At 34.0% G+C, this 22,120-nt stretch overlaps 5 protein-coding genes across 9 annotated transcripts; 2 read left to right on the top strand and 3 right to left on the bottom strand.

Annotated features, from left to right (window-relative positions):
* Window positions 1–288: 288 nt before the first annotated feature.
* Window positions 289–4,757, bottom strand: LOC117226696 (rac GTPase-activating protein 1). Its single transcript, XM_076527883.1, has 10 exons — window positions 4,326–4,757; window positions 3,873–4,054; window positions 3,638–3,792; window positions 3,166–3,577; window positions 2,921–3,090; window positions 2,584–2,710; window positions 1,285–1,517; window positions 925–1,222; window positions 704–861; window positions 289–638 (listed from the first exon to the last, which is right to left on the bottom strand). The coding sequence occupies exons 1-10, from the start codon at window positions 4,408–4,410 to the stop codon at window positions 575–577; spliced, it is 1,884 nt and encodes a 627-aa protein (XP_076383998.1). The 5' UTR covers window positions 4,411–4,757; the 3' UTR covers window positions 289–574.
* LOC117226658 (small G protein signaling modulator 3 homolog) lies at window positions 1,563–10,669 on the top strand. Of its 3 annotated transcripts, none has more exons than XM_076527881.1 (15): window positions 1,563–1,930; window positions 6,281–6,349; window positions 6,506–6,687; window positions 6,762–6,860; window positions 6,937–7,100; window positions 7,189–7,399; window positions 7,474–7,604; window positions 7,673–7,906; window positions 8,243–8,337; window positions 8,467–8,612; window positions 8,686–8,783; window positions 8,855–9,034; window positions 9,101–9,522; window positions 9,596–9,756; window positions 9,821–10,193. In XM_076527881.1, exons 2-15 carry the CDS (start codon window positions 6,281–6,283, stop codon window positions 10,011–10,013), a joined length of 2,385 nt encoding a protein of 794 aa, XP_076383996.1. In that variant the 5' UTR covers window positions 1,563–1,930; the 3' UTR covers window positions 10,014–10,193. The 3 variants fall into 3 exon arrangements, with proteins under 3 accessions (XP_076383996.1, XP_033337128.1, XP_033337129.1); XM_033481238.2 differs by lacking the exon at window positions 1,563–1,930 and adding an exon at window positions 10,462–10,669 and having other exon boundaries at window positions 9,821–10,044; XM_033481237.2 differs by lacking the exon at window positions 1,563–1,930 and having other exon boundaries at window positions 5,446–6,349.
* LOC117226659 (glycerate kinase) lies at window positions 7,160–12,934 on the bottom strand. 3 transcript variants are annotated; one of them, XM_033481240.2, is made up of 4 exons: window positions 12,772–12,934; window positions 12,669–12,707; window positions 7,457–12,586; window positions 7,160–7,389 (listed from the first exon to the last, which is right to left on the bottom strand). In XM_033481240.2, the coding sequence occupies exons 2-3, from the start codon at window positions 12,704–12,706 to the stop codon at window positions 10,432–10,434; spliced, it is 2,193 nt and encodes a 730-aa protein (XP_033337131.2). In that variant the 5' UTR covers window position 12,707; window positions 12,772–12,934; the 3' UTR covers window positions 7,160–7,389; window positions 7,457–10,431. The 3 variants fall into 3 exon arrangements, with proteins under 3 accessions (XP_033337131.2, XP_033337130.2, XP_076383997.1); XM_033481239.2 differs by having other exon boundaries at window positions 7,457–12,589; XM_076527882.1 differs by having other exon boundaries at window positions 7,461–12,589; window positions 12,669–12,934.
* A 1,655-nt stretch (window positions 12,935–14,589) lies between these two features.
* LOC117226699 (histone H2A) lies at window positions 14,590–15,071 on the bottom strand. Its single transcript, XM_033481293.1, has one exon. The coding sequence runs from the start codon at window positions 15,020–15,022 to the stop codon at window positions 14,648–14,650; it is 375 nt and encodes a 124-aa protein (XP_033337184.1). The 5' UTR covers window positions 15,023–15,071; the 3' UTR covers window positions 14,590–14,647.
* A 1,180-nt stretch (window positions 15,072–16,251) lies between these two features.
* Window positions 16,252–16,876, top strand: LOC117226701 (histone H2B). The gene has a single exon (XM_033481299.2). It carries the CDS (start codon window positions 16,464–16,466, stop codon window positions 16,833–16,835), a length of 372 nt encoding a protein of 123 aa, XP_033337190.1. The 5' UTR covers window positions 16,252–16,463; the 3' UTR covers window positions 16,836–16,876.
* Window positions 16,877–22,120: the final 5,244 nt, after the last annotated feature.

A 22,120-nucleotide genomic window follows, 5' to 3' on the forward strand; every position in this document is an offset into this window, starting at 1 on the left:
ACCTACCTGTATCGAATAATGCTGAAAAAGATGCTGATTAAAGTAAACTTACTCGATAATTATAAATTGTCGATCAAATAGAAAACATTAATTATCAACATGTGCAACTAGTCCAGCAACAGTGGCGTCCCTTGTAGCGAAATCTTGATGCTGTAAGCAAGGTATGTACAACGCCAATCAACATAGCGGTAAAATGCTTATGGGTCTAGACTCCCTAGCGAGATGATAAAAGTAGAAGACACAGTTACCGACAATTCGAGACGGATACATGGGTTTATAGTACGAATCTTGAATTGGGATTTTGTTTTTCTTTGTAAGAGAAGCCACTGTACAGATGACGGGTAACGCGGGTAACTTAGATATAATAGATATATTAGATATAATAGATCTATATAATAGAACTTATTTTTAGCATCAGTCTATGTGTAAAGTTATATTGAAGTTTTTGAACAAAACAGAATTATTGCATTGTACAGTTGTAAATACTGAAGTATAATTATATTTAAATAATCGACAATTATTTCAGACATTTGTACCTCGACTTAAGTAACATATACATATATATCTATCCTTTTTAAAAACCTGCTCTAGAGAGAGCAGGTTTAAAGTATTTTCTATTTTTCCTCATAAGAGTCCGACTGCAACAGACACAAAAAATATACATTAACTAATTATTTAGAGGCAATAAAAAAAGAACACGTACCCAGAAGTAAGAGGAGTATTAAAGAAGCAGCGAGAAGTACTACGTTTGAGTAAAAATTCTTTAGGTGGTGTCTTATGAGTAACAATATTACTTAAATTTTCAGGATTGACAAAATTTGCCCAATAATCTGAAGGGATTTTCAACAGATTTTCAACTACCTGTAAAAATTTCAATATTTGTTAATTTCCACTTAAAGTATTTTGTCTTATTAGGGATCTTACCATAACTTGATTTCTGGTTTCTGTGAACAAAGAAGCTGGCGATAGATTTTGACAACTATAACCCACTATTGCGGGTCCAAAAACTTTGGCCAGATTTTTTATAGGCATTTTACATTCAGGGCTGCCTGATACTCTTTGTAAGTGTAACGTTAAGAAAGCGAGAGTATCTCTGTTAGGCTGTGGTAATTCTGAAATCGCCTGATATAAAGCAGCATTAGCGTCCTGTTTATCGCTAATAGTAGTGGCACGAACAAAGTCCGCCCATAATCCTACAGTAATTAATGGTTCCCGTAAACACCTGGTGATAAGAGATAGTAATAAATGCTTTGCCTTATATTTGTTAGCTTCAAATTTGAATACCTGAGAAAATCTTTAAGGGTAGAGCATATGGTAGGTATATCAACCTCAGAAAGGTTGGGAGCACCTTTTCTCTTCAGGAACTTTTCTTTCAGACATTTTACTTCTGTTGTACCACCATTTACCCTATATAACCCTGGTTCACTCATTCCTCGTAATTCCACTTCATTGATGCAATGAACAACCAATGATGGTACCATTGGTAGAATCATAGGTGTATAATCTGCTATAGTTCCCTAATAAACATAGTAATGCTCACAGTATTATTTGTTATTATACAGGGTGTCTCAAAAATGTCTCGCATTACGGAAATGTGGGGTATCTGAGATCGCGCCAATCTGCGGCAGTTCGTACGCAGTACTTGTTGTTAACAATACGAACTTTGAACGCGTCGCATTAAAAAATCGGCTATTTTCGGGGCCATACATATTAATCCAGGAAAGTTTGTCCGCAGATATTATTGATATGTGATCAGTGTTTAGTGATAATGTAGTAAAAGTGACCGTTGGAATAGCCTGCCTGGAAACATCCTTCTGTTCGTCGCCGTCGGATACAGATCAGCTGTGCAGTTCATCATACATTGTACGAGGTCAATGTACTATCCTCCAGCACACATTTCCGACCATGTAGTGGATTTACAACTAAATGGGTGAGTTTCTTATTGATAATATTCTTCATATTTCTCTATCAAACAAATCTCTTGCGTCCTTTAATACGATTATTATTTATTAAATTAGCTTTGCGAATCGCTCGTTGAATCGTGTTCGGACGCGGAATTATTTAAATTAAAATTTAATAAATTAACATTTATGAACTTTGTTAATCTTCACCTTGCATAAGAATTTCATATGGTACACATGAGGTGTCATGCACACCAGAAAATTAAAACAGCTGTCATACTTATTACTTCGGGTCCGAAAAATTAGTAAATATTCTTCAGACATTCTGAAATAAGGATGAACAGCGTTTTCCTTAAAATTATCACTGCCACATGGTAAAAAGAAATATCGAAAGTTCATGCTCCGTGACTTGTTCATTGATTTGAACACGGCACAGGGTCCCCCTTCAGCTGTCAAACTCAGTGGTATGGCATTCGATCGATCGACCATGTTGTGGTTCGCGCCATTGCCTCTCATTGGTCGGTGTTTTTCATTAATAACTCGTAAACAAAGCCACAGATTGCATTTTCGCAAAGGAAAAAGTTACTTAGAATGATCTCAGCTATCTTACATTTCCATAATGCGAGACATTTTTGGGACACCCCGTATATTGAATTAAAAATTTTGTCAACAAAATACTCACTGAAGTGCCACGAAAAGTAGGGGTATTTCCAGTAGGTATGCATGGTAATGGTACTAAATCTTTACATTCTGTGTGAGCTGCAGCTTTACAGTCTTTGCACTTTAGAGCTACTTTACCAAACCGAATTCTGAAATTTTGTTTATTGTGAATCTCTAAATTATTTATTCAAATAGGAGTAAAGGGGTACGCAATTTTGGTGACTTCTAAATCTATAAAAAACTATGGTAGACAGATTTTGCTTTAATTCAAAGAAATTGTGAAGTTGACAAGGTTTTCTAATCATTTTAAGTAATGAGAAATATGCAGAAATGAAATTAAAATCTGGCTTAAAACTTACTTTTTATCACAGGATGTGCAAATTTCTGGTTTAATCACTGTTTTAGTTATAAAACTATGACCTTTAGCAGACTTTGTATTTAAAATATATCCCCCTATATTAGGACTAGGTTTAAAATCACCCTCAGAATCTGATTCCAATGTAAGGATATCAGCTTTTGATGCAGAAGGCTGTAAAAGAACATTTTAAAATAAGAAATATCTAAGAAAGTTTAATAGTACACTTTGCAAAGAAATGTTACTCACTGTAGCATTTATTTGTATATGACTTGTGTTAATAGATGTTGATATTGATCTACTGCAATTTCTGCTCTTGTGCTTTTTAGATGAGCTGCATAGTGGATCTTGTGGATTTGCATTTTCATTTCCTGGCATAGCTTCAATTACAGAAGATGCAGTGATAGCATCTTCTTTAGGCATAACTACAGTTGTTGTAGCTACTATTCTATCAGATGTATTTAGTTCTGCAACCTTTTGTACAGTACTACAGTGTTTCTTTGCAGAATACTCACTACTAATTCTATGTTCTTTCCATTCACGTTTCTTTTGACTTTGTTGAATAATTACACTGATATCTAAATCATCTTCTGACTTTGAAAAGCAACTTAAGTCACTTAATATAGAGCCAGTGGAGTCCAGCTCTGCCATAGTAATTAATCTAAAGTATTGGTTATTCAACATCTAAAGCAAATGAGTTTGAACATAAATAAAAACTTACTTATTATTTTGCTGTAAATCTTTGATATGTATATTATTCTGACGTCCATTCAATGTAATATTATTTAAGAATTGTAACTTTTCCCTGGTTTCATCATTCAAATTTTTTCCACCATCATTAAATAAAAGATACCTAACCATAATAATTTGTCTTTCCTGTGGATATAAAAATAATGAAATTATGCTAATATGTAAACAATTGTAATTTGTATAATTTGTAAAATTATTATGCTTACCAATGAATTTCGTTGCTTCTCCACAGTCCGTCTTTTTCGTTTTTCTTCATCTAACAGTCTCCTAGCATGACCTAATTTACAATCTAAATCTACTACTTCTTGCTGAGCTTTCTTTAAAGCTGAATGAAGACGCTGATATTCTTGAATAGATGTCAACCATTTTTGTCTCATTTGTAAAAATTCTAAAAAATTCATATAAGATATGTTAGAGCTTCATATTTAAATTGTTCCCCTAACATAAGAGATGTTAATAGACTTTGATAAATGGCATTTGTAAATAATAACACTAGACTGTGAATATTTATGTATTTATAGCACATACAAAAGTAGATGCAAGAAAAGTCTAATATTTCTCTATTATAATTCGTATACACATCTTGTTGTATCTTGCCCAAGTATGTTTCTAAAGATGCATTATGAACGATCGAGCGGGTAAATATAGTAAATTTAAACCTTTTTCATGGGCGCCATTGATGAGTACATCCATACATCGAACCACTTCGTCATGACTCGCCAGCAATGACAAGGACGCTGTCATTTTTAAATCGGTGTAATGTTATTTAAATAAAATAATAGTATTTTGTTATATATGAAGACTATGTAACAGGTCACAATCATCAATTCATTGGAACTTCACCCAGGAGTCACGAAAAACATATCATATCTAGAGCGACTGGCAACAGCGACTCAATATTAGTACCAATCCCGGACATTAGGAGACCTCGGCGGAAGCAGAAGCTATTGTCATGCCCTCTTTTCGCGATCACCATCATAAACCTACGTACAATAATGGGATCTACTCTAGCACGCATTTCTTACTCCCTAAGCTGGCTTGCACATTCCCACCATTTTATTGAATATCCAATCTGCAGTGAATCGTCAGTTAATCAGAGAAAAAAAAATTTCTATACTAAATCTCGCTAACAAATCAAGCTGCGACCTGGAGATGTGCAGGAGTGGAAGCCATTCCTGTACAACATATGGACGGAGCGTTAGGACGGGGATATGATAGTATTTTTTTTGATTTCTTAAAAATACGATCTCGAATCCGCATTTAAAAAATGAGTCTTTGTTTATAATTTTCAATGTTATTAAAACAATTTTTCAATCAGATCAAAATTTATTTAGTAAGGTGGATCCTTCCCAAGTACAACAAAAAAAGTGCATCCCGATATGACCAATAATTTCCGAGATAAAAATTCCTAAGTTCCATTTATTTTCGCAAAAATGGGCAAAAATAGTAAATTTCAGGGGGACTGCATTTTTTAAACAAATTCGAAATTAGTAAAGTGATGATGATATCAAATAGACTACGTCATATTTCAGTTCGAATAAAATCCTTGACATCAAGGGAAAAAGTGATCGATTTGGTGTGGAATGACCTCTATATTAATATTTTCTTTACCGACCAAGTCTTGAAAATCTTTTCAAGATTGAAGGTTTCTCGACAACTTTTTCAATAAGTTTTCTTGTGATTGTTCTTTAGAAGATTGTTATGCTTCTTACACAGATATACATGGAGTCCCAAAATTATTATACATGCAGGAAATAAGGGGTTCCTGAGGTTATTTGAAGTAACTTTTTCCTTAGCGAAAATGCAATCCGCGGCTTCGTTTACGAGTCATTAACGAAAAACAATGACCAATGAAAGGTGAGGTTAGGCGAGAGACGCGAGGCGGCTGAGCCAATGAGCGGAACTGGGTTTCGACACACACACACACCAGCTAATCTCGCCTCTCATTGATCACTGTTTTTCGTTAATAACTCGTAAACGAAGCCGCGGATTGCATTTTCGCTAAGGAAATAGTTACTTCAAATGTCCTTAGGAATTCCTTATCTCTCGCTTGTACAATAATTTTGGAACACCCTGTAGTATATCAAACAAAATTGTATATTTTAGTAAAAAAGAATAACCAAACATCATCTTAAACAACAATCCGCAAAATAAGGGCTTTAATGACAGTACCCTTTCGTTTTTTACTGGAAGAAGAGCGAACAAACCAATTTTGTTTGTACAGCATTTGTACACGTCAACATTGTACAGCATACAATTATATTTTATAATTCAAATTTCGCGCCTATCTGTATTGGTAATACTGTGTTAATTATACTGCACTTATAGCTAAGTTCGCGCGATCGAGCAACAATGTCATTGAAGTTTAAATTAGAGCTTGGTACATCATATACATACATACATACATACATACACAGATTGTTATGGGTTTAATAATCGCTAAAAACGTCAGATGGCGAAGCGAATACAAAACTGTCAATAATGTCAACCATGTTCACAGATTAATGTTCTTAAAATTAATAAATGTAGCAAAGTGTGTGTAATATAACGCTGTTAAAAATAGAAAGAGTGTGTTGAAAAGTGGCACATAATAATTATTTTAATATTTTACAAGATGGATATTGCCAAATCATTATTTAATGTTCGTGATCATGAAGGTTATGTTGGGAAAGAAGATCATAACGTAAGCCTATTTTTTTATTTAATTAAAATGTTTTTATGATTCTTTTAAGGGGCTTTAGCTAATGAAATATAAATATTTTTATGAATCTTACATACATTGATACTCATGCATTTATATTTTGTTCATTTGAATTTTTTTAATCTTTTTATATTTTAGAAAAAACTAGAGACTGCTATATCCGAAGATGAATACGAAGTGGAAGCTTCAGGTTTGTGTGGAGAAATTTTGTCTCCAGCTCCTGGTGGTCCATTTTCCGCTTTGACGCCGTCCATGTGGCCTCAAAATATTTTAGCTAAATTGAATCAACCAGATGATCCGAATTCTCAACCAGAGTACAGGTATTTTTAGCGAATGAATCTATGTGAAGCATTGTTTTGTTACAGATTAATAAATTTATAATTTAATGTTCTAGGTTTGATGAGTTTGGTTTTCGTGTTGAAGAAGAAGATGGACCAGAGCAGAGCTCAAAAAAGTTGTTGGGTATTCCATTTGTTGAAGATCCACAACATAGGTATAGAGAAAATGATCATATACATAAGTTTATTACATTACAACTTAATAGATATTTATAAATTTAATATAACCAGATTACAGTGGGTTGCTTTATTGGAATTTAGTCATAATAAAGAAGTAACAGAACTTTCATGGCAAAATTTAGATAGGAGATTACCTCGTACTGATAAATTACGTGATATGGTCCGTCATGGCATACCTCATTCACTCAGACCTCAAATTTGGATGAGGATGTCAGGTATTATATTAAAATCATTTAAGAACTAAGATGAGGGTCATATAACTATTATATGTCACTTAGATTATTTATCCTTTATTTATTATAGGCGCACTTCAGAAGAAATGTTCTTCTGAAATAATGTACAAAGATATTGTAAAAGCATCAAGCAATGATGCATTAATGAGTAACAAGCAAATAGAAAAAGATTTGCTCCGTATCATGCCTGCCAATGCATGTTTTAGCCATCTTCATAGTACTGGAATACCTCGCTTAAGAAGGGTTATGCGTGCACTTGCATGGTTGTATCCTGAAATTGGGTAAAAAAAACTTTTATAGATTACTACTTTTCTATTCTAACAGTGTAATACTATTACCGACATATTCTATAAAGGTACTGCCAGGGTACAGGAACAATAGCAGCTTCTCTTTTATTACTCCTAGAAGAGGAAGATGCTTTTTTGATGATGGTAACCATAGTAGAAGATTTACTACCGGCATCCTATTATTCTTCAACATTATTAGGTAATAGTAATAAAAGTAACTAACAATGGAAAAAATATAACTAATTTAATTCTGAACATATGTGACAGGTATCCAGGCTGACCAAAGAGTACTTCGTACATTAGTAGCTAATTATCTTCCTGACATAGACCATGTCTTAGTTCAGCATGACATAGAATTAAGTTTGATATCATTGCACTGGTTCCTGACTCTATTCGCTTCTGTTGTACATATGAAAATATTATTGCGCATATGGGATATGTTCCTTTTTGATGGATCTATAGTCTTATTTCAAGTTACACTTGGAATGTTGAAAATAAAAGGTATATAGATTTTATATAACATAATATTATTACAAGGTTTTACAATAAAAGAGTTGCTTACTGAATAAATCACTTAGTCAAATCAATAACAATGCTTAATTAAACAGTTTGAAAAATCAATTTTCTTCTCGTTTTATTATTATTAACCATTTTTTTGAAACAACATAGTGGCGTATATAAACGTTTTATGTTTGCACTATTTTTTGAAACATGAAGGTACATATTCAGTGAAATTCTATGTTACCTTCATTATAATGCATTAATTCCAAGTCACACACAATTACTTTACTCTATCCAGATGTAAACCCAATAAATGTATAATTTAATGCTTTACAGAATCTGAATTGAAGCAATTGGAAAACTCTGCCCAAATATTTAATGCTCTCTCAGATATACCAGGGGATATTGATGATGTAGAACAATTATTTAATGTAAAATTATTTTTCTGAATTTCTAACTAGATTTAAGGAAAGATTGTTAGAATACATATAATATATATATATATATATATATATATATATATATATATATATATATATATATATATATTATTATTGCAGATATCTTTGGAAGTTAGTGGATCATTGACAGATGTTCTAGTCGAAACTCACAGACGCAGACATTTAGCATACTTAATGGCCGATCAGGGAGGATTAGTAGGTAATCCAGATGCAGTACCAAATTTACCAAAGCAACATCTTAATAGGTATATAATTTATTACTATACGATTTAATGAAAATTAGAATTGCTTTATAAAATTATTTACACTTTTACGAAGGCGTCAAATGAAAAGAAATAAATCGATGTTACAAACATTTTTGTTTGGAAGTTACGATACTGAAGATGACGCAAAATCGAAGAACATTCGTCAAACAGGTATGGAAAATTACTCAACATTTGTTCATACATTTGATCGTGTAAAGAAAATAATAATAGTCATATTTCAGAAATATTGGTGGATTTAAGAGAGGCTGTCCTACAGGTCGCTAGACACTTTATCAATGTTGATCCAAAATTAAGCAACACTATACTTATTGCAGACTATACTATGGAAAGTCATGCAAAAGATCATGATAATTATGTGAATGTATCACGTACTAGAAAAAGAAGAGCTAAAGCGTTATTAGGTACTCTAGTGTAAATGATATCATTAGATTTATAATAATTATAGATATGGCACTTTATTATTGTAGATTTTGAAAGACACGATGATGACGAATTGGGTTTCCGAAAAAATGATATAATAACGATTTTAAGTCAAAAAGACGAACATTGTTGGGTAGGAGAATTAAACGGATTGAGGGGTTGGTTCCCCGCAAAATTTGTAGAATTATTAGACGAAAGAAGTAAACAGTATACATGTGCTGGAGATGATGCGGTTAGTGAAGCTGTTACTGATTTAGTTAGGGGAACTTTATGTCCTGCAATAAAAGCAGTATTGGAACATGGTATGCGTAGACCATCATTTTTAGGTGGTCCATGCCATCCATGGCTTTTTATAGAAGAAGCATCAAACAGAGAAGTTGAAAAAGATTTTAACTCTGTTTATAGCAGATTAGTACTTTGTAAAACATATAGATTGGATGAAGATGGAAAAGTTCTTACACCAGAAGAGGTAATAATACCTGTCTATTTACATGTCTTTAATGATATTACGTAGTTGTATAAAAATATAATTTACATTTCAGTTGTTGTATCGATGTGTACAATCAGTGAACTTAACACATGACAATGCACATGCCCAAATGGATGTAAAATTACGATCCCTCATTTGTCTAGGATTGAACGAGCAAGTCTTGCATTTATGGCTCGAAGTTTTATGTTCCTGCGTAGAAATCGTACAAAAATGGTAGAAAGCATTGTATAAATTTATATGCAGTTGTTTTTCAATTGAAACATTATTAAAGTTTTAGGTATCAACCATGGAGCTTTATAAATAGTCCTGGATGGGTACAAATTAAATGTGAATTGAGAATCTTAAGTCAGTTTGCATTTAATTTAAATCCAGATTGGGAACTACCGGCCAAGAAAGAACAATCTCAGCCATTGAAAGATGGTGTTCGCGACATGTTAGTTAAACATCATTTATTTAGTTGGGATCTTTAGCTAATTACGTGAGAAGTATTAATTATTTATGGTAAGGTAATCGTGTAGTACAAATAAATCCATACTGTTATGTATACTAACAATACCAAAATGTATATTGTGTGCGCGTCCGAGCGTATGTACATGTTATAAAAATATAATAGAGCAACACATTTACTATTTTTATGTATTGCACATAAATTGTTTGAATTTTGTTATTTATCACAGAAATTTCGTTACAGAAGTTATAATCATACTAATTCATTGCAATTTTTACTAAATCACTAGATTTAATATCTTTAACAAATTTTAGTACTAATTTGCATTTATCTATTACTTCTTCAATGTATAATTAAATTATCATTGTTATATATATATAATTATCTATATTTCACTAATTTGATTAATCGAATATTAGCAATTTTTATATTTTAAAATTTTATAATGGAAGATTCTTATCTTTTAATAGATATTTCAGTGGAAATTTTCTGTCCCTGCGACAACATGGGTCTGTCAGATTATCATCAATAATTTTTATATTAGGATGTTCCACCTCTTCGCTAGGGACAAGTGACGATGTACGCAAATAAGAACCCCAGTCGAAAGCCTTTCGGCCCTGAAGAAATTTGTATCTTTCAATAGTGGAAAAATCAATATGAAAATCATGGTCCTCGAAATTGTTCTCTGTTTTTCCTTTACCAAAAAGAACGCTATCTATACTACAATCACATTTTCGTTTTTTAATATAAATAAAGTGTAGGTCCATGACGTTAGTACCCGTAAAGCCAGTTTTGAATAACTCTGAACCTTTCTTGAATCGTGAATATAAATTATATGAGTTATTTTGACTTAATGCATTTTCAGGAAGCATACGTTCCACTTCCATAGTTTGATATATTAACGGAAGCACATCTTCCATTTCATCTATTTTCTCTGTCCCAATTTCTTCCTCTTTCATAATATTCTCTGATTCGTTGGGTTTTAACTCATCCTTTTTTTTAACCACAAAACCACTCAATTCATGCAATTTGCATGTATCTGGTTTTAATTTTTCTAATCTTTTTTGTTCTTCTTCTTTCTTTTTCATAGCTTCTTTCTTCATCTGTAGGTGCACCAGCATCTTTGAAGTAAACATTTTTACTTTTGCATGCAAATCATGAATTATTGGTCCGATAGCAGGGTAGCCAAATGCACCTGCAGCATCAGTTGGACCATCTTGACCATCTGTGCCTGCACTTAACATTATGACATCGTATTCAGCAAAATGAGGATTGCTTTTTATTTCTGCTAACCAGTCTAAAGAGAAATGTAAAGCTAATTCTTGATTTCTTCCACCCTTTCCATCTCCTTTAACTATTACTGTTGGCTCTCCTCCTCCAATCAGTACAATTCCTTCTCCACACCCATCTTCGATTAAATTGTAAATTTCATCCACTTTAGTGGTAGGTAATGAAAGCACGGGAGTGTCTCTTACTCTTTCAAAGAATTCCGCTCTCCCTAATTTCTTTTCTAATGCTAGGCATATTAAACTTGTTACATGAACATATGCCAAACTAACATCATGAACATTGCCAGTAATATCAGTCCTTAATATTATTGGAGTAAGCTTCTGACGTTGTGCTTCAAGAGCAGCTGCTTCAACTGCCACTTGATTATTTCCCAAAATAATATTTACTACATGTTTAAACTCTTTTTTTTTTCGTTTTCCAGTCAACAATGGCTTATCTTTAAAGGTTTCTTTAGATATTATGGCTTTCTTTACATCTACTTCTAATTTATCAAATAATTTGTACTTTTTTAAGATAGCTATTGATTGCTTTGGAACTTTAGCATTATATACAGTAGGACCACTAGCAATTAAATCGATAGGATCACCCACAATATCGGATAATATTAAAGTAACAATGTTAGCAGGGTAAGTCATTCGAGCTAAACCACCACCCTTCACCATGGATAATTTCATTCTTATCGTGTTAACTTCTTTAATATCGGCACCTGCATTTTGAAGATTTTTACACAGCAATAATTTATCTTCGTGATCAATTATTGGTCTTGGCATATACAGTAATGCAGAACCTCCTCCTGATATTAATACAATTAAAGTGTCATTTTCAGTTAACGATTCGACCAAATCTATAATATCATGTGATGTATTCAATGATCTATGATCCGGTTGATTATCCATGCCTCCTTCACAATATTCTACTACAGAAGTTTTTAATTTAGGAAAATAAGTTTTGTCTTTAGTCTCCCACATCTCATTTGTTGATGCAGAAGGAATGCTGACTATACCCTTTTTCAAACAATCTGCGAGCATGTGTTCAAGAACTACTGACATACCCATGACAGCTTTGCCGAAACCAACTAAATAGACATTCTCTCTCAACTGAATTTGTTGATCACAAACTTGCAATATCCCATCTTTATATTTAACTTTATCTATTATAAGTTGTTTTGGAGAAACTGCTTTAACACCAGCAAAATACATGTCTTTCAACATCAATTTGGATTCTTCCAAAACTTTTGGATCCATCGACATATTTATACTTGTAAATTTTACAATGTTTAATAGGTTAGGTTTAAAAAAGATAGGACTACTGAAAAGACGTTAATTAGTTATTGATAAATAAACAATAATACTATATTTTTTATATTACAGACTATTGAAACACTTGCCTATATCGTGTGAATTTATGCAACATTCCATAGCGCATTCTGAAATCAGAAGCTCACTCTGTATATTATGTACACATGTTCGTGTATGTAGAATTATACATACATGTTCTTATAAGATGAGATTTATCTGATACAATTCATAGTCAAAGTTTTGTATTATTAATGAGAATTTAATAACACTTGGTGTAATAAACAAGTTAAACACGTTTACTTAAAAGTGCTATTGAGTGCTACATATGTATTTTTTAATAATACATATTCATTAATATAGAGATAAAGGTACATACCACAGCAAATTTGCACGATCATTTCGTTTTATCTACATACCTTCTATTACAATCTAATCATTAAACCACGTGAATATCCATATAGCTCTACCAACAGCAATATGATTTTCTCAGTTTCAATTTAAGCTCACAAAAGTTAAAAGATCCTCCTAGAAATACAAACATGTCAAAAATGATTTTTCAATAATTCTATTCAAAAAATAGCGTGCTTTTATTAAATATTAATTTCTACTATACAGCATTTTAAATTTTCCGCGTTTTGATCGAAAGTTCGTAGAGCACCATTGCACGTAGTTGTAATACGCTCAAATTGCTAAACAAAATTACCCAAAGTTGATAATTAGCATAAATTATAAAACTGGTTTACGAGTTATGTATGTATCTAATTTCTCAAAAAATGCCTCCCGCCTGGTATCGAAACGCTATCATTGCATAAATAAATTCCTGAACTAAATTTCTCGCATATGCATAGTGTGTAAGAATATCATACGAAAAAACATCACAATACTGCCAAATGTTATAATTAATTAACATAATAATTAATCAAATTTCAGGAATCAATTAAATATGTTTTGTAGTGTTGTCATACGTTTCTTTTATATGATATCGGGGTGCAATAAATTCTCCTAAACAATCCCTGTGCCCTTGGTATATTTTTTGTCTTAATTTTATCATAATTAATGTTTTTTGACGAATATTTTCAGAGTTTTATAAGTTTTTAGAAAACAATACAAATTGTTATTGTCAGATAAGTAAATTAATAAGAAAAAATTTACAAATACGTTGGCAACGGTTCCATAAAGATATATGTATATTGCATCGATATCCTGCTTAAACATTCATTCTCGGAGTAGATCTTTTAATCACTCTTTGGTGGAAGAAATATTATGTTTCCAATTACATTATCTTTCCTACACTATTTTTTTCAAGAAATGTAATAAAACAATAATTTTTAATTTATTGGTGTTGTTTTGTGCACTTTCCTAAACTGTAATTGACAGCGTAAGTTGTGCAAAAGATTATATTGCCAGATATTTTAAATATCTGTCAACTACCATAGACTTGATCGTCTTCGAATTTTTGTAAAACCTTAGTTTAGTCTGTCCCTGATTGTAATCATAAACCAGTCACGTAACCCCTACTCATCTCTTACTCTCTAACGAAGTTTTATTTTGCCTCCCTCACATTCTCCTGCTCTAGAGGATCATCCTTCCTAATTTTCTTTCTTCACGACCTCGCGCTTTGCACATATGTTTGACTTCCCAACTGTGAACGTCGATATAGGATGTAGCTAAAATGTTTGTGCGAATGAAGAAAGAGTTTAATACATTTTGTTCCCGAATCTGACGACGGATTGTAAAAGGCGAGGTGTTTTCAGATAAAAGGACTATTTCGAACAATATGATACTTATCCAAGACCATGCAGATCTTATTTAAATCATTTATAAAAATTTCTAATACATACTTGTGTAAGTTTTTAAATTTTTTCAGTTAGATCTATTTTTCGAAAAAAAGCTTCGGATACGTCAATAGTCACATGTGCTATAAATATATTTGAACACCCTAGATTCCTTTTTCTGAAAAAAAAACATATAATAGCGAATTGCTGAGCAGTTTCGTCGTTTGAATGGAAATTGGGCCCTGAAAAGGGCCATTTTCTATGTTATGATATTGATGCGGCGATCGACAAGCTTATGCTTTCTTATCGGTTTTTTTAGGCAAGAGGGCCACTTGGATGTTGGGCAACACGCCTCCTTGAGTAATGGTGACTCCAGACAACAGTTTGTTCAATTCTTCGTCGTTACGGATTGCCAATTGCACGTGTCGTGGAACAATCCTGGTTTTTTTATTATCCCGAGCTGCATTTCCGGTCAATTCCAGTACTTCGGCAGCCAAATATTCTATAACTGCAGCAAGGTAAACCGGTGCTCCAGCACCTACACGTTCCGCATAATGACCTTTTCTGAGCATTCGATGAATGCGACCCACCGGAAATTGCAATCCAGCTCTGGTGGAACGGGATTTTCCCTTCGACTTAACTTTGTTACCTTTTCCACGGCCAGACATCGTGTACTTTCACTGGAGAACAAAGGAATCAGCTACCCGCACGTCGACCGAACTGAGGACGTTTGATGCCAGATGCGCAGACCTTCGTATTTATAGCATCTAACGTACCCAGCAACGCACCAATCACAGACTAGCTGCTCTCTCATTGGTGCGGCACTGATCATTTGCTGCGGTCTGTTATTATTTTGTAATTTTTTTAATTCTTTATAAAAATGTTAACTATATATTGATAGTTCTACAATTATTATATTTTGGAATATATCATACAATATTTCTGTACAAATATTATTTATTTCCAACATTATTTTGGTAATCTTAATCACAAATGGTTTACAATATTATAAAGCAAATATTGAAGTTTTTCGAGTGCACGTGTACTTTACTTAAAGTAATGAACTATAATATTTATATTTTGTTACAAAAGTTTGTTACTTACTTTTTATATTCAACATTTCGCACGATTTATTTCTACTGGTTATTTTTCTAAAAACATTTGCTAAATGTATAAGTTGTTTACACGAAGTGTGTATTGCCTTTTTATTGCAAAATTGTTTTTAATTTGTTTTATGTTTAAAATTATTAAACAACTGAAAGAAAATAAACGGGAAAAGAGAAATAATACATATAATATTTTATTATATTACAGTTTTGGGTTCATAGAATAATCATTAAGTACTGACATGCTATTTTAATATGTCATAAGTTTTTTGAAATAGTAATGATTAATTTAGAATATTATGCATAAATATAGCAATTATTAACATTATACATTTCAAGTTACTATATTTATATTCAGGTTTTAAGAGAATCTTCTTTTTAGTTTTACTTTACTTTTACTTTCTCGCGTCGGACTTGTTTTGTAGAATATTTTAAAAATTATTTTCGATTTTATAATACAATCACGTATTTAGAACGTATTCATATACACATTCTTTTATTGTATACAATTCTAATTATGTTTTCCAATTATATATTGTAATTATTCTCTTTTGTAACCCATTGTATTGAGATGTTGCAAAAGTAATTTTGGTTATCCAAATAGATGCAACAACTCAATAGTTTTGTGAACACATAAAGGTAAATGATTTCTAAAATAATTATTATCTTCAATTATTTATATAATTAAAATTTCAAACAACAATTTGTCATAGTCAAAATATTGTATTTACAATTCTTAAATGAAAGCTTTAGAGATTTATTGCTCACGTCGTGAAGTATAGTATATAAAATCAATTGCATTGTGAGAATTCTACGCGGACCAGCGTTCCACCAATCAGGTTAGAGGAAGCCGACGGTGGCCTCTGATTGGTGCAGCGCTGGGTCACAGAAAGTATATAAAAGCGGGAGCGAACGTGTGGCCGTTACTAATCTCCAGCTCTCAACGAGTTCAAAACGCATTGTTAGTTTTCTCGATCTAAGAAAAATTCGTTAAATTGTTACTATGCCGCCGAAAGTCAGTGGTAAAGCCGTGAAGAAGGCTGGCAAAGCCCAGAAGAACATTAATAAAACCGATAAGAAAAAGAAGAGAAGGAGGAAGGAAAGCTACGCAATCTACATCTACAAGGTGCTCAAACAAGTTCATCCTGACACTGGAATCTCCAGCAAAGCTATGAGCATCATGAACAGTTTTGTGAATGATGTGTTTGAACGCATTGCTGCCGAGGCATCGAGACTGGCGCATTACAACAAGCGTTCTACAATAACTTCTCGGGAAATCCAGACGGCAGTAAGGCTTCTACTTCCTGGGGAATTGGCAAAGCACGCTGTGAGTGAAGGCACCAAGGCAGTCACCAAATACACCAGTTCCAAATAATCTGACACGCATCGGCTTCATTTAAACGGTCCTTTTCAGGACCAACAAATATTTTCTATGCAGGAAATTTTTTGGAATTCACTATTTCAGAAAATTTGTATACCTCCTTCTTTTTTGTATAAAAGAAACTGATTTTTGTTCGTGATTACATAATTCAGAAGAGAAGTTTGTATATGTTTCATTAATTCTTAGTTACTTTTTCAGGACTTTCAGTATTAATACATCTACTACATAGAACATAAGAAATAAATCGAACAAAGGCATTATATTTATACATATAAATTTCACATAGTGTTTCAGGTACGCCGAAATAAAGCGACATTTTATATTATAAAATGTAATAAGCTGAGTCCAATGGTTTGGAAAATTGTATTAATTATGATATTGTATTAAATTATATAATTATTTTCAATAACTATATTTTGCTTTTTCAAATTGCAAAATTAGCGACCCACAGCTGAGCAGTACCATCCGGAGGCGCACATCTGAGGTGCACGTGTTGTTAATGAATATGCATTTCCCCATATTTTATCATACTACATACTACATTTATCATACATAACAAATTTGACATATTTTTCGAATAAAATTTATAAAAATACCTACCTTTAGTTTCGCAAATATGGAGCAGCCTGTAATAATAAGATTTACTCAAAATGATTGATTAAAGGTTCGTCTAATCTAATTTTAAAGGTCCCTCCTGTGTTGTGGACGATTCTTTGTACAATAACGTTTATTTTTTTTTTTTATTACATAATGGTAAAGGAAGTTATCGAATAGAGCAAATAAAAAAGGAAAAAAATATATCAACGAAAGATATTCTTTTCCTTATCATAAGTCGTAACGTTCAAGCATGTATTTCAAAGGATTCACTAGATCATTTCCACCTTTGCAACCCTTTCCACTCGATTTGCAGGAAACAATCTAGAAATAAATTGTGGATCGATATTATTATGTGTACAGTATAAGAAAAATTATAATTTCTCTCCCAAAAGGATGAAATACGGACACGCGGTCGGAGAAGTATGTTATTACACCCTTTGTGATAATTTCTTTAATTTTTATCAAGGATAGAAATATATATATATATATATAGAGGAACTTATATACTGCGAATAAAAATGAAGAAATAACTGGTGGCAGATGGTCAATGTTACACCAGCAACGAAATCTTGCATGCAATGGTATGTCTGGAAACATCGGTCGGGGCGTGAAATATTTCTGGTCACTGCCAAGGATCGGGACGGCTGCTGATCGATTTTGCCGGGGCCACGGTCAATTGTCGTCGAGTTCGAAAAAGTACCATTATCATTGACGCTTCCGTTTGGTGGCTGAAACGAATAATTACTTCTACTAATAAAATTGATCAATTTCTGGTCAGTGAGAGTTAACACAAGCAATTTGTATAAACCAAATTCGATTGATCGTCTTACGTTCGTTTCAATTTTTAACAAAGACAAGGCTAAGAAGGTCCGAAGCAGCCACATTAGCAACCTTCTGCTATACCATTCGCGTGTGCTTCGAGCTTCTGAGCTAGCCAAGGAACATATCCGAGTAGCACAATCCGATTTTTTATGAAACTTATGCGAGGGATAGTTTTTAGAAAAATATTCTATCCGTACTTGTTTCATTAGCAACCGTCCGCAACGAAGTGGTGAAAACAATTCATAAAGATGAAGGTCCAAAACTGAAATATGGTAGCCATCGCGTGATTATTCAAAATGTATCATGAAAATCTTCTATTTGTTTAATTATTCGTATCTATCGCGCGCGTCCTTCGCATTAGAGAAGATGTCGATAAATATAAAATGTAAAAATCAAAATTCTATTTTATCCGTCATTTATTAATATAGTTTTTAAAGAAATTAATATATTTGAAATCGAGATGTGTAGCTGGAATCCTTATTAAAAAATACACAACGTTGCAATTTGAATCATCCTCCTAGTTCCGATTGTTGCTGAGATATTGGAGCAAACATGGTTCCTACACCCAACATCGAGGGGGTTGTTTTCACCCCTTTAACGTGATTGAGAACCGATAAGAAAATACAGGTCAAATATTTTTCTGAGAAATACCATTTTCGAAAACTTGAAAATCGGCGTGCATCATTTCGGATACTTCCTTTGTAATAACTATCCCTGGTCGTAAGTTTCGTCAAAATCGACTAGCATAATTTCAACACGTTCCCTTGCGAGATACAACGTGACGGAATGTAAAGTTCACTAGTGCCAACGAATAACCACGCGGGAAATGAACGCACCATCGATTCAAAATTACTTCTTATATTTCAATAATCCGATCCGTTACTCAATATACATCGAAAGAAACATCGAGTGCAAAGGGTTTGCTTATCGTACTAGCCTCGTTATAGGACTGACTTATTTTGCCACAGAACACCGAAAGCGTTACATACAACGTGTTGTCCCCTCTCTTCTTTTATTTCCTTTCTCTCTTTCTCTCTATCACATCACATGTTTTCACTTCCGGTGAGGACGAGAGGCAGTTCTTCGTCAACGGAACCAGCATTCCACTTCCGACGCATTTGCACGAAATTCACGACACGATCCAGCGGTACACACAACACTCACGCACAGACGCACACGCGCAATCGCATCTCATTCTTTCCCCATGTATACGTACATCTGAAATATTTCATCGGCTCCGCTCCCCCACAACTCGTGTTAACCCTCGGACGGCTACTTTGAATCTGGATGTCGAGAAAGCAATGGAACAGCGAGTGCTTCACGAATCGCGACGTCATGCGGGCAAATAATAAAATGTAGAACATTAAAACGGACATGATCACGGCCAGCCGTGTAGATAATACTTCAAAGGACTGCCCTTCGTAGCACCCTTGGCACAATATGTAGACATTTGTAGATTATTTCTTATACATTCGTCGCTACAGTGTAATATATATATGTATATACATATATATAATGTATAATGTATAATATATAATATATGATATATATGATATAGAATATATGTTATGTGATATATAATATATAATATATAATATATATATATATATATATATATATATATATATATATATATATATATTATATATTATATACTATACTATATATATTATATATATATATATATATATATATATATATATATATTATATATTATATATTATATACTATATATTATATATTATATATTATATATCACATAACATATATATATATATATATATATATAATATATAATCGTTCGTTCAATGCGATATCTTTAGAAGTGTTCCGCGCCACGTAAAAGAAATCTGCCCTCGCATTGGAATGTTCGATCGATTTCCAACACCGGAATTCAGCACTTCGAACGGAGCGTCTCGGGTTCGCGCTCGAGATTAATCGATCGCTAGTGAAGAACCACTAAAGTAACTAAACGAAAATCAAAGGAACAGTGTATGTATACGCTTTACAGATAAAACATTGATTTATTATCTTTTAAGCAGCGAACATGTTTACGTCTGTGGACACCGTACAAAAGAAAGTTTCGGGGAAAGTTTCTCGGCTGCGGGGCGAACGGTTTTAAGCAGCGTCGGAAAGGGTGGGCCTACCGAAGGTTAAGGGTATCGAGTCGAAATATTTGAACACGTTACAGTTGCGCGTGTTTAAATGCCGATCGGTAAACACGTTCCATCGTCGGAAGCGGTTGGAACACGGCGGAGGGGGGTGGAGGAAACAGAAATCGGTTCTGGTTCGCATGACACAAATAGGAATGCTTCGAACGGAGTAGTCAAACGGAAAAACCTCGGGGGTTGCGGCGCGGGGCTTTTTTGTGCAAGCGCAAGTAAAAACACAGATCGCAACTGTTCGAATATACAAGATGCACGCAACGAATAATGGCCACGGCATAAAACGATCGATACACGCCTTCAAATCGCGGATCGAATCGTGGAAGTGACTCCGTGGAACCGGACTATCGGAACAGTCGTAGTTGATCCGAGTCACTTGGAGTTTATCATTAGTTTGAACTGTCGTGATCACCGCGAACCAACGGCCGCTAATAAGAAATTCCAAGCGGATCATGCTCGTCGATCCTAGGACCGATATAAGATGGAACAGTCGTAGAATACCTGTTCCTGCGACGCGTCGCAGTTCTCGAGTGGACCGGAAGCCGAGTGATCTCCCGGCCACCACGGTGATACGATCGAAGTACGGCGGACTTTTGCCACGCTAATCGGTAGTAGCGATTTTTGCACAAGAAATCGCCACTTCCCAAGCCGAAAGTAACAAACCGCTGACACCTGCGACGTTCGATTTACCACCGGGTTGAAAGGGGGAACGTTTCTCTCTGTTTGGTCGTCGTCGCGACGCCACGATTCGCACCCGCCGATATACTCAGCACCAGATAATAACACTTCCGTAAACTACTATTAAGACTCACTACCGTTAACGATATATAAATACAATCGAGAAATAAATAATGCTCATTTGTAACGTTCGCTAATACAGTTTTTTTTTTGTTTTTGGTCGCGCACGAGCAGGGAGAGCTTCCCCCAGGGAATTTACAATCGGATATGACCGTTCGCGGGACACATACTGCTCCACGGATCAAGAAACGTGCCCTCTGCCCATGCGCATCGCTATCACATTTATAAATTAGACTTCGGATCTCTTGGATCGGCAACAATCACTGATTTACATCATCAACACGGAAAACAGGCTTAACGCGTCCGCTACCTTGTCCGTTTCTCTTTTGGGAAGGGGTCAGAAGATCGACGATTTCTCGAACGAGAAAATTACCACCGTGAAAAACATATCACGATAGAACGTTGTAAGATAATTAATTTATTCCTGTGGATCATCGGTTTGGCGCGACGGTTGGTTAACTCTTTACGAATAAGAACTAACCCGTAATACTTATACGTATATCTATCTACCTATGGGACGAGACCAATAATCTAAAGAGCTATTATGTAAGAGACGAACGTAGGGAAAAAATGCTATGCGCGATGAAATGTCGACTAACATTCGTAAGTTCGCAAAGGGTTAACCACTGAAGATGGTCAAGGTTGAATCGAGGTTCGTGGCACGAGGGTAGCGAACGCGTTAAGTAAACGTCGAGTAGAATCGGCACAATCAACAACGGAATATAGACCACGTCGGAAAGTAACACGTGACTGGACGTATTTTGTTTTCGTGGTGAGCCATCGTGAGCTCGGGTGTGTTACCATTGATTATACTATCTTGACATTGGCCACCGATTGGCCGTCGTCGACTCGGTAATTCGTCGTTTTGCTGGTTTGATTCAGTACTCGCGCCCGACT

The sequence above is a fragment of the Megalopta genalis genome, unplaced genomic scaffold, assembly GCF_051020955.1.
Source record: "Megalopta genalis isolate 19385.01 unplaced genomic scaffold, iyMegGena1_principal scaffold0050, whole genome shotgun sequence".
Lineage (NCBI taxonomy): Eukaryota > Metazoa > Arthropoda > Insecta > Hymenoptera > Halictidae > Megalopta > Megalopta genalis.